At 34.3% G+C, this 16,468-nt stretch overlaps 1 protein-coding gene across 2 annotated transcripts in view; it reads right to left on the bottom strand.

Moving 5' to 3' along the window:
* BLTP1 (bridge-like lipid transfer protein family member 1) overlaps positions 1–16,468 on the bottom strand; it is a 216,686-nt gene that overhangs the window by 21,006 nt on the left and 179,212 nt on the right. For both annotated transcript variants that reach the window (XM_081223831.1, XM_081223832.1), the window contains 10 exons: positions 15,595–15,704; positions 14,836–14,926; positions 14,240–14,302; positions 11,934–12,187; positions 11,154–11,369; positions 9,773–9,953; positions 9,070–9,268; positions 4,014–4,175; positions 3,391–3,530; positions 1,608–1,809 (listed from right to left, as the gene is read on the bottom strand). In XM_081223831.1, the coding sequence (XP_081079957.1) occupies positions 1,608–1,809; positions 3,391–3,530; positions 4,014–4,175; positions 9,070–9,268; positions 9,773–9,953; positions 11,154–11,369; positions 11,934–12,187; positions 14,240–14,302; positions 14,836–14,926; positions 15,595–15,704 (1,618 nt within the window). The remainder of the gene's footprint in view (positions 1–1,607; positions 1,810–3,390; positions 3,531–4,013; positions 4,176–9,069; positions 9,269–9,772; positions 9,954–11,153; positions 11,370–11,933; positions 12,188–14,239; positions 14,303–14,835; positions 14,927–15,594; positions 15,705–16,468) is intronic.

The raw sequence follows: 16,468 nt of genomic DNA, 5'->3' as shown, positions 1-16,468 counted from the left end.
CATTATATATTTCTAGCATAGTACATATATACTGCTATAATAATTTGTGTTAATAATTTGTGATATTTTGTCATTAAGAAAAAAGTGAATATCCCAACAGAGAAATGGGCATGGGCATATTTATCCCCCTCTGTCAAACAGCCAATAAAGTAACAATCATATTAACAATGATTGAAAATAAATTTAAAGCAAAGTGTTGAGAAGAGTACAGTGAACTTGGCGTTCAGACACGTTGTGGTGAAGATGCGGAAATCTTTATAGTCTTACTAGAGAGTAAAATATATCAAACACCTTAAAATGTTTACACTCTCTGACTTAGGAATTCCACTTTTAAGAATTAATCCTATGGATGTTTTAAAATATTTATATACAGAGATACTCATCTCAATATTATTCACAAAATAAAAACCAAAGAGCCCAGGGAGTTTCAAATATATGATCAAAATGATGTTATATCATACAGTCATTAAAGTTATTTTAGAGATAAATACTTAATAATTTGGGAAAACCTATATTTAAAATTTCTGAAAGTTACATAGCAGAAGAGACCATATTTCAGTTTTTCCTGGGAAAAAGATCATATCTTCACAAAAATGCTAGAGAGTAGGTAGGAACTGATAAAGGGATATTATTATTTTCATTTTTGATACTTTTCTGTTTTCTTTATGTTCTGTAATGAACAATGAGTTAATTTTATAATCAAAAAAATATGTTTTCAAAAACCAGCACTATTGCTCCAACATGTTGTTGACTACAATACAATTCCAGCAGCAATATTTAGGAGCTAAGTGTAAGACAGTGGGCAGTGGCATTAGCAAAAATCTTATTTCTAAAATATCAACTTTTTGTTGTGAAAATTTTCAGAGATTTACACAGCAAAGCAAATGTTTTGCTTTAGCCCTTTCTCCACATTGCGGAATATCCCCTGGGGGCAGAATCGCCCCCCCACTGCTTAAGACCACTGAACATTAGTTCTCTCATCAATTTTCATTCATTCTAGTCTCTCTTTTAAAAAATGGCCAAGAAAATCTTTATTTTTTGCATTTGTGATCTCTAAATGATTTTTAGGGCAGAAATGACACAGTTTTAATACAGTGAAGTGTGACTATCTCATCAGGAAATCATCAGTTCTGCTTTAAAAACTAAACCTTTCATGAAACAAACATTTGAGGAGGTAACAAAATTTACCATTAAAAAGTTTTTATACACACACACACACACACACACGCAATGTGATATACTTTTAATTCAGTGTGATAAGAAATCCTTGCAAGATAATACTACATCTCATTTACCATTTGCAACACTGATTACTTGTAATGTAAAAATATAGCATAAAATCAAACACTCAGAAGTACTTGAACACATTATCATTCATACCTCATAGTGCATGCAATGCGTATGTGAAACCAACAACAAAATGCTATCCCACTGCCATTCCTTTGTAATAAAATACACTCAAAACTTTGATCTCCTATAGATTTTTTTCTACAAGTACTCTAATTCTCAAATATTCTCCTTTTCAAAATTTATTTATTTGGCAATGTATATTACTGTTAAAATAATACTTGGCTTTATGCCAATTGAATAAAAGAATGTTTCCACACCTGGTATTCCAGTTTTGCTTGCAGAGGTCTTTGTTCCACTCTGAGGAGCATTACCTCCAGGGGATAAAGTCTCTGCAGGATACGTAGCCCCTAAAGTCTCCAGCTCTCCTCGGTTTGAAGAAAACACCAAGTCCAGGGATGGCAGTTTTAGCATGCATTCTACTCTTGACACTGGTAAACAGCTAAACTTGATCTGTGAGGGCTAAAAAGTGCAGAAAGCCAAAAAATAAGTTTCTAGGAGCTAGATGATTAAAAAATTTCCCACTGGACTCCAAAAATTACATTCAGTTTCTGTTTCAGTCTACATATACCAAATTTATTATTCGACACTTAAAAGAATTTTGTCTTTAGTGTCCTACCTTTTTCAAACAGACACACGATACATTAACCAAAGTATATTAACAAAATGGTATCATTTTAAAAACTCTAAATATTTGAGGAACTATCTCTAAGCAGTAAATATGTAGACAGATAATTCAGAACATTAAAGATGTTTATGTTCATATTGTTCATAATCAAGTATTTTAAATAATTTCCTTTTATACTAAAATTTAAAAAGGCTATTGCACTAATAACTGAAGTTTTACAAACTCTCAAACCCTTACTCATTACATGTTTTCATCAGATCTTCAAAAAAGCTTGTGCAAAACTCCAGAAGATCAGACTGAAGTTCTTTTGGCCAAACTGCTATTGTAGAAATTAATCTGAACAGATGATCATTAGCGTTGTTTTTTCTTTTTTTTTTTTTTGCGGTATGTGGGCCTCTCACTGTTGTGGCCTCTCCCGTTGCAGAGCACAGGCTCCAGATGCGCAGGCTCAGCGGCCATGGCTCACGGGCCCAGCCGCTCTGCGGCATGTGGGATCTTCCCGGCCTGGGGCACTAGCGTTACTTTTATTCTTGAGATTGTTCATAAAATTTTAATTGAGAGTAAACTAAACCTTGAAGTTTGGATACAAGCCAAGTCCTCCTTAATAAATGGACTCAATCGGATGCTAATATAACATACCTCGTTTTATTGTGCTTTGAAGATGTTGAGTTTTTTACAGATTGAAGGAGGTTCATGGCCACTCTACCTTGAGCAAGTCTAATGGTACCATTCTTCCAACAGCATTATTTTTTAATTAAGGCAGGTACATTGTTTTTTTAGATATAATACTATTGCACACTTAATAAACTACCATATAGTGTAAACATAACTTTTATATGCACTGAGGAATCAAAAAATTCATGTAACTTGCTTCACTGCAATTTTGCTTTATTGCAGTGGTGGTTTGGAACTGAACCCACAATATCTCTCAGGTATGCCTATACTCCTAAAGGACTACAGATTGGACTGAATTTTAGAATAAAATATTAAATATATATTATATAACTCTTAGAAAAATCTAACAAAGGTACTGTTGTGACTTTGTATCTCAATTTCACTTTATATCTGCTCCCAAATGACCATAATGACAAGAAATATAGGTGCCATCATAAAAAATGGCATAGAGTGCTAAAAAACAGTTTTAACTTACATATTTTTACATTTGCCACAAAAGTATGAGATCTCAATTTTGAAAACTCAAAAGATACGAACCTCCTCAGCAGACAAGTAAACACACACATAAAATTATACATACACTTCCCAAAGGTTCACACAACCTCTAAGCCATCATAGACATACTAAAGGTCCATGAAGCTTAAGAAAACGCTAAAGGGTAGTAATATTGTAAATGTTCAAATAAACTTAAGAAAAAATTTTTTTCTTTAAAACAGAAAGGAATAAATGAAGTATATCACCTGAACTCGTACATAAACCACAACATCTACAGGGAAGGAAGAGTAAGCAGATGTTGAAGATGATACTAGTGATGTTGTTGATTCTTCCATAGGATCTGGTATTTCAAAATGTCCCATATCTTCATCTTGTGAGCTGATAGCTGTTAAAATATTTAGTTTTAAGTGCACTATTAGGGCAAGGGCAAACTATTTATTAAAAGATCTTTTTCTCTTATGCTAGTACTGAGATCCGGGGTATGAACGCACAGAAACACTGGCTCTGTAGCCCATCATTCTATACATCTTTCCCTATTCAAACCTCTTACTCATTCCTTCAAACTCTGATTCCCTGCTGCTATACCAAACAACAAACAAAGAAAAAAGTAATTATGCCTTTGCCCTCAAGGAGTTTCCAGTCCAAGAGACACACTAACATAGGACCTAAAAATGTTAATTTTGTCACTAGCTGTGGCCGTGGAAGAATCGTAAAACCCCACCAGGACTAGATGGTCTCTCAAGTTCTTCAGTTCTATAATTCCTTTACATTTATCATTGAATATATAATAGCATTAAGAAATCCTTCTAAGTAATAGGACCCCAAAGTACATGTGATGGGCAAATAAGTATATAAAGAGGACACTCACTTGTATAGTTCCTTTCAATTGGTGTAATTGGGATAGTTTCCAGAGCCTTTTCCAGAAAGTCTAATAGGCAGGGACTAATAACCATTTCTTCTGGCAATGACTGAAGTGCTACCCAGGCATATAACTTGGCTGTTTTTACTCCTCCACTTGCTTTTCCTTTAGCTAGAACATTTAAGGGTGTGAAGTGAATTTAATAGTTTCCATAAAACATACAATAATTTTGTGAGAAATCAGAATTATATGACAGTTTAATCACATGAAGCACCTTATATTTAAGACCATACAAGAATGCAATAAAAATAGGTTGAAAGAAATAATAAATTATTGTTAGAATACAAAGATAACCAATGATGTATATAAAAGTACAACAGTTATTCCTATTTGCTCTAGGTAACAAATTTTGGTTCAGTTTTTCAAGTTTATACTTTGCTAACTCTGTCAGTATTATTTTAGCATTTAATCTCTCATTTAGTATTATTTTGTCCACTTGAGGAGTAAGATGTAGAGAATTTTGACTAATGACATTCTGTGGCAAGTTGAGGAAAAACATCATTGTTTTTAGGTTTTCCTGTGTTCTTGCTGTTCTTACCTTGTATGCATTTATAATGTCTCCTTACATTGGCTGCATCTCTCTTTCCTTCTGCCTGACTAAATGTTTCCACATTAGTAGAATGATTATAATAGCTAACTAAGATTTGGCTAACTTTGGCTTAGGTTTCCAACTCCAGCATGTATTAGCTTGTAAACGTAGGAAAGAAATGCAACTTCTGTGAGCTTTAAATTTCTTCATATATAAAATGGGGACAATATTGATAATATCTGCCTTGCACTTAATGGACATACATGTGTCTTGTCAATTTAAAAGTGATCTAAGGACTTCCCCAGTGGTCCACTGGTAAAGAATCCACCTTCCAACGCAGGGGATATGGCTTTGATCCCTGGTCAGGGAACTAAGATCCCACATGCCATGGGGCAACTAAGCCCACACACTGCAACTACTGAGCCCGCACGCCGCAACTACAGAGCACATGCACTCTGGAGCCCATGCGCCACAACTAGAGACAAGCCCATGCCCCGCGATGAAAGATCCCATGTGCTGCAACTAAGACCCAACGCAGAGAGCGCAGAAGCAAGAACTACAATCCTGCAGCCTGTGGAACAAAAACCACATCACAGAAAGACAAGATGAAAAGGCAGAGGGCTATGTACCAGATGACGGAACAAGATAAAACCCCAGAAAAACAACTAAATGAAGTGGAGACAGGCAACCTTTCAGAAAAAGAATTCAGAATAATGATAGTGAAGATGCTCCAGGACCGGGGAAAAAGAATGGAGGCAAAGATCGAGAAGATGCAAGAGATGTTTAACAAAGACCTAGAAGAATTAAAGAACAAACAAACAGAGATGAACAATACAACAACTGAAATGAAAACTACACTAGAAGGAATCAGTAGCAGAATAACTGAGGCAGAAGAACGGATAAGTGACCTGGAAGACAGAAGGGTGGCGTTCACTGCTGCGGAACAGAATAAAGAAAAACGAATGAAAAGAAATGAAGACAGCCTAAGAGACCTCTGGGACAACATTAAATGCAACAACATTCACATTATAGGGGTCCCAGAAGGAGAAGAGAGAGAGAAAGGACCCGAGAAAATATGTGAAGAGATTATAGTCGAAAACTTCCCTAACATGGGAAAGGAAATAGCCACCCAAGTCCAGGAAGCACAGAGAGTCCCATACAGGATAAACCCAAGGAGAAACACATCGAGACACACAGTAATCAAATCAGCAAAAATTAAAGACAAAGAAAAATTATTAAAAGCAGCAAGGGAAAAACAACAAATAACATACAAGAGAACTCCCATAAGGTTAACAGCTGATTTCTCAGCAGAAACTCTACAAGCCAGAAGGAAGTGTCATGATATACTTAAAGTGATGAAAGGGAAGAACCTACAACCAAGATTACTCTACCCAGCAAGGATCTCATTCAGATTTGACGGAGAAATCAAAAGCTTTACAGACAAGCAAAAGCTAAGAGAATTTAGCACCACCAAACCAGCTCTACAACAAATGCTAAAGGAACTACTCTAAGTGGGAAACAAAAGAGAAGAAAGGACCTACAAAAACAAACCTGAAACAATTAGAAAATGGTAATAGGAACATACATATCAATAATTACCCTAAACGTGAATGGATTAAATGCTCCAACCAAAAGACACAGGCTTGCTGAATGGATACAAAAACAAGACCCATATATATGCTGTCTACAAGAGACCCACTTCAGACCTAGGGACACATTCAGACTGAAAGTGAGGGGATGGAAAAACATATTCCATGCAAATGGAAATCAAAAGAAAGCTGGAGCAGCAATACTCATATCAGATAAAATAGACTTTAAAATAAAGAATGTTACAAGAGACAAGGAAGGACACTACATAATGATCAGGGGATCAATCCAAGAAGAAGATATAACAATTATAAATATATATGCACCCAACATAGGAGCACCTCAATACATAAGGCAACTGCTAACAGCTATAAAAGAGGAAATCGACAGTAACACAATAATAGTGGGGGCCTTTAACACCTCACTTACACCAATGGATAGATCATCCAAACAAAAAGTTAATAAGGAAACCCAAGCTTTAAATGACACGATAGACCAGATAGATTTAATTTATATTTATAGGACATTCCATCCAAGAACAGCAGATTACACTTTCTTCTCAAATGCACACGGAACATTCTCCAAGACAGATCACATCTTGGGTCACAAATCAAGCCTCAGTAAATTTAAGAAAATTAAAAACATATCAAGCATCTTTTCTGACCACAACGCTATGAGAGTAGAAATGAATTACAGGGAAAAAAACGTAAAAAACACAAACACATGGAGGCTAAACAATACGTTACTAAATAACCAAGAGATCACTGAGGAAATCAAAGAGGAAATCAAAAAATATCTAGAGACAAATGACAATGACAACACGATGATCCAAAACCTATGGGATGCAGCAAAAGCAGTTCTAAGAGGGAAGTTTATAGCTATACAATCCTACCTCAAAAAACAAGAAAAATCTCAAACAATCTAACCTTACACCTAAAGGAACTAGAGAAATAAGAACAAACAAAACCCAAAGTTAGCAGAAGGAAAGAGATAATAAAGTTCAGGGCAGTAATAAATGAAGTAGAAACAAAGAAAACAACAGCAAAGATCAATAAAACTAAAAGCTGGTTCTTTGAGAAGATAAACAAAATTGATAAACCATTAGCAACACTCATCAAGAAAAAGAGGGAGAGGACTCAAATCAATAAAATTAGAAATGAAAAAGAAGTTACTGCAGAAATACAAAGTATCCTAAGAGACTACTACAAGCAACTCTATGCCAATAAAATGGACAACCTGGAAGAAATGGACAAATTCTTAGAAATGCACAACCTGCCAAGACTGAATCAGGAAGAAATAGAAAATATGAACAGACCGATCACAAGTAATGAAATTGAAACTGTGATTAAAAATCTTCCAACAGGGCTTCCCTGGTGGCGCAGTGGTTGAGAGTCCGCCTGCCGATGCAGTGGATGTGGGTTCGTGCCCCGGTCCGGGAAGGTCCCACATGCCGCGGAGCGGCTGGGCCCGTGAGCCATGGCTGCTGAGCCTGCGCGTCCGGAGCCTGTGCTCCGCAACAGGAGAGGCCACAACAGTGAGAGGCCCGTGTACCATAAAAAAAAAAAAAAAAAAAAAAAAAAAATCTTCCAACAAACAGAAGTCCAGGACCAGATGGCTTCACAGGTGAATTCTATCAAACATTTAGAGAAGAGCTAACACCCATCCTTCACAAACTCTTCCAAAAAATTGCAGAGGAAGGAACACTCCCAAACTCATTCTATGAGGCCACCATCACTCTGATACCAAAACCAGCCAAAATAAAAAAATAAAAAAGACCCAACACAGCCAAACATAAATTAAAAAATATAAAATAAAATATAAAAGTGCTCTAAAAATGTTAGGCATTATTACGATTACTGGCTACTTTAAAAGATTTATCAAGTTCCATCTCTCTAATAAAGCTTTTTCAAATAGTTCTTGTCCAGTCCAATATTCCCTTTTTTGGAAATTCTATTATATATATAAGGTATTATCCACATGGTATAGTAGCCAGATTCCAAGATAACTTCCAATAGTCCTTTCCTCCTGGTATTCACACCCTTGTGTAGTTCCCTCCCACACTGAATAAGGCTCACCTCTATGATCAATTAGATATTGTGGAAGTGATGTTACATGACTTCTGAGACTAAGCCATAAAAGACATTGCAGCTTCAGCCATGTTCTCTTTTGGATCACTCCTTTTGAGGGAATGTCAGCTGCCATGTCCTGAGAACACTCAGGCAGCCCAGTGGAGAGACCCATGTGGGGAGAAACTAAAGCACCAGCTTGCCAGCCATGTGAATGGGATACAATGGAAGCAGATTTCCAGACCCAGTCAGGCATTTGGATGACTGCAGCCCTAGCCAACATCCTGACTGCAGCTTCATAAAACACTGTGAAGTTAGATTCACCCTGCCAAACTGCTCCTGAATTTCTGATCCGCAGAAGGTGTGTTTGAGATTATAAGCCACTAAATTTGGGTTAATTTGTTATGCAATAATAGATAATAAATGTGGTTAAGTCCAGTGTACTCTGTCTTAAATGTATAACTTTGATGTTTCCATCTAGATCATAAGCTCCCAGATATAACTTTGATGTTTCCATCTAGATCATAAACTCCCAGATTTGAACTACATTAAGACTTTTCTAAATATATATAGATCTAAAAAATTAAGTAAACTATTAAGTTTATTTTAACAACTGATATTCTAAGGTAATATCAATTTGAGAACTAGGCAAAAGTAGTTGGCCAACACTTCCACATATGAACTTTGTACACTTGTTACTGATAAGTCTAAGTCCTTTCTTCTTAAACATGAATTTGAAAGAAAGTCTCAAAAGAGCAAGTAGGTGATGACTAAAACTTAATTTATGAAAAAAATTAAAATAAAATATATTTTCCGTAAATACCTGAGGGAATAGGCGGGGGCTGGGGAGGAAGTAAGCTGTGAGTCTTGCTCTGGGCAGTGCAAGGTAAAGGAGGAGGAGGAGATGTCGCACTGTCTTTCACACCGTACAGCTTGGACTCTTTAGACAGTGTTCTTGGCAAGGAAGATCCTCTGGAGGCATTAGGTGATTCGGTCTTTAGAGTCTTGGAATTATAATGCAACTGTATTGAAACAAATAAACTTTCAAAATTAAAATTATGCAGATGAGGGAAACCAAGAAATGTACAAAAATGTGGCAGAAAGAACACTGGTTCTGGAGCCAGAAGATTTTACGAGTTAGCTTTGTGATCCCGGAAAGTTCCTTATTAGCTTTTTCTCATTTTTAAAGTTAAAAAGGGTCATCCCAGATAATATTTTAAGTTCTTTCTAGCTTAACATCCTAGCTTAATAATTCTAGAATCTAAAAGAGTTGCAATAGGCAAGGTTTAGCAAATACATTGTGAATATCAGTGTTTAAAAAAGAAAATTAACTTTTCTGTCAAAATTTCGTGGAAAAAGGGGCAACCTGCAGTTTAGAAGGTCTCATGTTCAGAATATGGCTATATTAGAGAAAAACTTCAGAAAGCCTCATTTTAATATAATTGGTGAAGGAAGAATATATATGATAAAAAATAAACATGGCTACTAAAAATCTAATCCCTAATCCTAGACATTTAGGTTTTTACCTTTACATCAACTCCAGGAATGTAAAATACTGTTGTTTCTAAGTCACTAGGCTTTGTTTGTAGAGATGATGGCACTTTCTTGCCAGTCATTAAATGGGTGGTGGAAGCATAATTAGTTTGAAACTTCTTCTTTTTCGAAGGAGAATCTTGATCTAAACTCCTGGAACTTCTATCATAACTCCTATAAATAGAAAAATGTTATATCTTTTTGAAAGATATTTATTTCATTTTATTTTGTTTAAAAGCAAACTTTTATTTATATAGTAAGTGAAATGTAATCCTTCATTAATAAGGTTGAAAAAGTGAAGCTCATCAGCGTCTCTAGTGAAACTGGTTAATCCTTGCATGGATGAGGTTTATGTTGTATGTTCCACAACTACACAAGGCAGTTATTCTTTCCTGAGATCACAACTGTTTCACATTAACACATAAGGTTGAACCAAATGAAACTGCCCTTTACATAGGTAAATATAGCTGAGTACCAGCAATTTATTTTGGTTTACTGCGGTTCAACCAAAAATAAATTAACAGTTGTTCTTTTTATCACCACTATTACATTTGTAAGACTTTAACTGTTTAGAGTGCCTTTTTATCTTCTCATTTTCTAAAAAGCCTCATTAGACAAAGAGACATTTAAAAATCTTTTATTATAGAAAATTTTGAACATACAGGAAGTAAATGGAATGGCAGAATGAACTCCCATGGGTCCATCTCCCAGCTTCAGCAGTTGTCAGCATTCTGCCTACTTGTTTTATTTACATTTCCACCCACTCCTTACTCATTCGCTCAATTATTAATATTACTGTTTTCTTATAATTTTTTTTTAGATTAGGAAGGAAAAGCAAAACAGAAATTCAAAGAACAAAATAATCTAACCCTACGCCTGTTTATACCACTATTTCTTCAATGATGGAAACAAATGGTAAAGTTGCAGTTATAGCCTGAACAACATTCCAGTTTACTGAGGTCTCTTGGTGCAGTTGTTTCCCAATCTTTCTTATTTCTTTATGTCATCAAAGTTTCAATAACAAGATATCTTTAAGTATTGTACTGTTCTTTGAAACAGAAATGTGCACAATATGATGACAGAGACTGAGAAATTCATGCTTATTTAAAGAATTCCAAGGATATAACTATTTTAATTAACAAATTTGCTAGAATCTAAATCAGATGTCCATTTCTAATCACCAGAAAACATTATACACTTGTTTAAAGAAAATAGTATGTTATACAAATAAACAAACACGCTAATTATAATAAAATATACTCTTTAAATCTGCATTTTGGGATGTGGTGGGAAATGTTTGTTATGATTAATGATACGTAAATAGTAGTTCTAACAAATGAAGTTACTTGTACACCTTTCTGACCAATATGTTACCTTCTCAAGCTTATATCATCATGTTCTTGTAGAAGGGTGGTTGGGTGGAGCACACATTTTCCACTATCAATTTCAACTCGTATATCAAGTTCAAAGTCAATATTTCTCTCTGTAGCTGTGCCACTAAGACTTCTGTTGGCTGGGGCTGTTGGCCAGCGTTCTGTAAATAGCTGATGAACAGCAGCAAAGCCTGTTGCTTTTTTACGTGATGTATGTCTAGAGGAAGAACAACTGGTGATTACATTGTAGTAAACTGGGAAGAGTTTTCAACCAACTATTTTCCAACATGTTATGTGAGCAGTAGTCTATAAATAAATTTCACTATTTTATAAATTCACACAAATTACCCAACTGGCTCCTACTAATTGAAGTTTTTCTTAAGTTTAATGGAGTCACATTTTATTCAACAACTATGTACTGAGTAACTATCACATGCCAGGCAGTGTTCTAAGCGCTCAGGACACAGGCACAAGCACTGATATTAAGGAGTCTGAATATCAGCGTATGACCTACATTCTACATCTTGGAGGAGATTTCATTTTTGCAAATTGTAAAATTTAAAATGCTACTTTCTAGATTTTATTAAAAGACATAAAGACAGGGAAAGAAAATAATGCCATATGGAGCTAAATTATATTAGTAAACCATGGATACATCTCCTAGTCTCACTCTGGGTAGGCATGTTAAGATTTTTTTTTCTGTAAAAATTAACAGTTATATAATGCTTTAAGCTCAGTTCTAGATTCTAAAGTACTGCCTAGGGATCTTAAAGCTACTCACGAGGGCTTCCTATAAATATAGAACCTTTCCCTCTCATGGTCTTCATCCTTTTCATCCTTCTCGGAATCTTCACTGGTAGAAGACAAACTGTCATCTCGTCGGCCCTCCTCAGGTTGGAAAGAAATGCCTGGTGAAAGGCCTCCTGGAGTTTTGGGAGAACTGAACACGGAATATGATCCTTCACTATTTGAGGAGTAATGGGATGGACCTTCAATGGTTACTGACAAAAGGTCCAGTTCTGTCTCCTCTGGAAACTGAATGTAAAGAGAAAAAATATGAATCAGGTTCACATTATAAACCTCTTTTCCCTTAAAAAAAAGAAAAAGAAAAAATATACATTTAAGCATCTAAAATTTCTCTCAAAATTGAATTTCCTCACTCTGAACTGAAAGATCAGCTTTACAAACATATGAAATGGTACACCAAGGAAGGAAGGAGAAGTTCAAACCACAGAAAGTCATACCACTGACTCACTAAAAATTAGAGTGAAATTTTACTTTATATAAGCATATATCATCACGTTAATTAGTACATACTGTAATTCTTTAAAGCATGGGTTAATCATGCTGTGGAGACAAAAGAAGCAATGTGATTAAATTAGAAGGGCAAGAGAGCAATTAATGATGGAAGAACATGCAAGTGTCAGTACAGAATGTACTTTGCGCTTCCAGAATACTTTCTGTGGATACATCATTTTAAAATGGGCCCCTAATGAGCTGAAGAAAGATGTGTAAATAGTTATATAATTAAATAGCAATCAATCAAACTTAAGAATTCTGTATTTTAAGGCAAATACTTTGTATAAATACAATGTCACTCACTGAGGATTGTATCAGGAGACCACTGCATTTAAGTAGGTCAAAAAAAAAACAAAAAACAAAACTTCTATGACTGAATTTTGATTCCCAGTTTTGAGATTTGCTCGCATATCCTTTGAAGGAATGTGATAAGCCTTTGTAAAGTGTAATGTGCAAGGTACATTTATTGATATTACTATAAGATACATAGTGAAATCCTATAATCAAAATTTCAAACATTTGCAGAATCTAGATTTTCTTCACTTTAAAAAAATAACATCATTTAGTAAGCAAGTCAGATTTTATCAGAAAATCTTCAACTTTTAAAGCTGTGGTAAGAGTTTATGTAGATAAATATACCTTTGTTTATACTTATTTTCTATTTAACCATGCCTTAATGATCTATTCTGTAATTTATGATTTTTATACACTATTTTTTATAAACAGCATATACTGCTATTTAAAAATAGGACTTGAATTATTCAAATATTAATGCCTTTAAGAATAACTCAATCATTTCACAGTATATACATCTATCAAATAATTATGTTGTGTACCTGAAAATAATGTTATATGTCAATTATCTCAATTTTAAAAATACTGTCCAGGAAAAAAAAATCAATTAGTAGAATCCATTCAATTCACTGTAAAGGACAGTATTTCCAAGTTCATTTTTAGAAAAAAGGACATGTCTGTCAAGCTCACTCTATTACAACCTAATAGTTCTACAACAAAATTTGGCTTGACTAAATTCAGTGTAACTATGGGATATATATTGAGACTATCTTAAAAGAGTGGGCTATGGGAAACAAATGTGGAATAAGTTCCAATTTTTAAATGTAACTTGACAGAAAATTTCTAGACAATGATTTACGTACCTACTATACAGATACAATTTTAAAATTAAATTTTACTTTTATAACTTATATTTAGGGAAAATATGTAGCTTATAAAGGTGTTAACTCAACTTATAAGTGATTGTGCAGCACATTTTCCATACTGTTTTGAACATAATTTTTAATAGATTGCTTTTATACATGCTTTTTTATACCAGTGACTCAAAATAAATAACACTCAATGATTAATTTGTTGTTCTGAGATAGGTTTGATTCTAGTTTGAATTAGGTAACTAATTTTTTCTTAAAGAAAAGATTCATTTTGTATTTGAGTGTAGGGAAAAAGAGATTCACTTCGGGATTAGCAAATAACTGTAACATACTGCAGTTTTTGGTTTATGATTTTGTTGAGTTAATCTGCTGATTTAGTCCTTTAATTTTGGAGATTAAATAATTACTATTAAATTATAAGTAAGTATAGAAGTAAAATATATTCATGAAAAAGCTTAGGAAATATACATGATGAAAAAGAACTGAAACAATCTTAAACCTTTATGTAAAATATCTTCAAGGTCTGAGTTTAGTATGAAATGAGAGGAAGACATTTTGAAAGCAGATTTTCAGAGTGGTTAATTAGTTTTAAAGCAAAATTTACATTGTTCTTAAAAAGTACCTGAAAATACCCTTCCCCAGGACAGCTGGACTGTGGTGTACTTCCCCATACCGTGTTTTTCAACTTAATCAAAATAATAAGAAAATTTATAAAAATTCATGAAAAATAAAAAATGCTTTAAAAGTAAACAAAAAACAACAAATATTTTAACATTAATTTTAACATGCTATAAAATTAGAATACAACTTTGATGCTGACCTTTTTTACTACTAGTTTCTGATATTATCTCTCTATATATTCTGAACAGAAATACATAAACAATAAAATACATTAAGTAAAAACATTCCACATTACATTTGTGTAAAATACCCAGTTTAATGCAGAGTCGAACTTGAAAGAAAAATTATTCAACAAAATGTTTCTACCTACAAGCAAGCAGTATGGAGTCTTTATTCTACATGCAAAACACTAACACCTGCGGCATGGCTCTCAATAGTGCTCTGCTATTTGGCAATGTACAGACACCTCAACCATCACAATCCACACTTTCACTGTAAGTAAGAACTACTATTTCTAAACTGCATAACTACTATAATTTTGTAATTACTAAAAATTATTTAGCACTGTGTATCTCTAACAAATAGTATCTCTCTTACTGTATCTTGGATATTGAAAGTGACTCTGGGTCCAGGAGATGCTGCATCCACCCGGATTTCTGGGAGTTCCTCAGTTTCACCTACTCGAGAACTATAATAAAATATAAAGTTATAAAACATTAATATTCATGTTCAAAAAAAACCCCTGGACTTTATAAAAGTCTGACTAATGACATTAACACTTTATTTCTAAATATTTACCTTATCCAAGGATTGAACTTTTGGTATTCCATTTCTTAACCTTTAGCATCTCATAAAAAAAAAGTTCATTGCTTTAACACAAGATTTTCTAAAATTAAACCTTATAAAAAAGAATTTATACTTTATAGTGTTCACTTACTAGTAAAACTATATTTTTCTTCAATAATAAGTAAAATTTCCCATTTTTCATATGTTAAATGTGTGTATAATCACACTTTTTCTAAAATGACAAATTTAGAGCTGCAGCTACTAACATGCAACTATTCATTTCTTTGGATAGTCTATAAGTTTACGCATAAACTTGTCTAAATAGCAGTGTACTTCATTACTAAAAAGCACACAATGACTTTTATAATATAAAAGTAGAGTATAAATGGGATAGAGGGATTCCTCAAACTTCTTAGTTTGACAGTATCCACTATTACTAGTTTTACTAATAAGGTCCATTTGCTACCTTAATTTTGTAATTTCCCCAATTAGAACACAATAAATAAGTAGTGACCTTTGGCAAAAGAGTCAGCAATTTTATTACTTGTTGCATTGGTTGAAATATATTACCTTGCCCTTTCCATTCGCTTAAGAGGTGGTCTTCCAGAAGCTGAAATGCTTTTTGATCGGCTGTAACTTGGTTTGTAACCCAAACCCCACTTATCCTTTAGGGAAGCAGCCTAATGAAAGGGGACAGAAAAAGGGTGAGTTTAGGCAGTTGTTTACTGTTGTAATATCTGACTTCAGGTAAAATGTTCTGCTGTTAAAGAAGTTAGCTTGTCTCCCCCAGGTCAATAACAAGTTATCTTAAATTGTGACTTTAAATGTCACTTAACAACACAGATGCATCAAAGTGCAGCAGGAATCAGCTATTCTTAGTCCTAACGTCAATTAGGAAGGCTGTACAAGGAAAATAGGAGCCACCAGCTCATTTGAGAGAAAAGATTGGGAGCAGGGATGAGGGGCACAGAAATAAGGGGAGAAATAAGGAAACAATAAGAAAAGAAAGAAACGAGAAAGAAAATGAGAATTAAAAGGAAAGATTCTGGGAGAAAGGTGAGGGGAGGGGGGAGAAGAGATCAGGGAAGAGGGGGAGGGGGAGGGAGGGAGCGACCACTAATCATCCTGAGTACCAACCAAGGGTACCCCCCCGACAGAACTCTTTATTACAAAAAAGGAAAGGAAGTGGTGACTGGAACACCCTCCTTGTCACCAAATCCCTCTTCTTCAAATTCGTAGTTTGGGGGGCTAGATAGTAAAAAAGATTCTAATACAATGGAGACTTAGAGAGCAAGAGGACTAAAAGGGAATTGAGGGGGAAATACCAAATGAGAAAAATGTTAAGAACACAGATTTAATTTCAGTAATTTTCCTAATCCTCTCTACCTAGTTTTATTTTTAATAGTTAATTGCCAAGTCTAAACTAGCTTATAAACAGTATGCA

This window comes from Mesoplodon bidens (genome assembly GCF_964165515.1).
Source record: "Mesoplodon bidens genome assembly, chromosome: 1".
Classification (NCBI taxonomy): Eukaryota; Metazoa; Chordata; class Mammalia; order Artiodactyla; family Ziphiidae; genus Mesoplodon; species Mesoplodon bidens.
The sequence above is the reverse complement of the archived record's forward strand: the minus strand, read 5'-3'. Positions and strand labels throughout refer to the sequence as shown.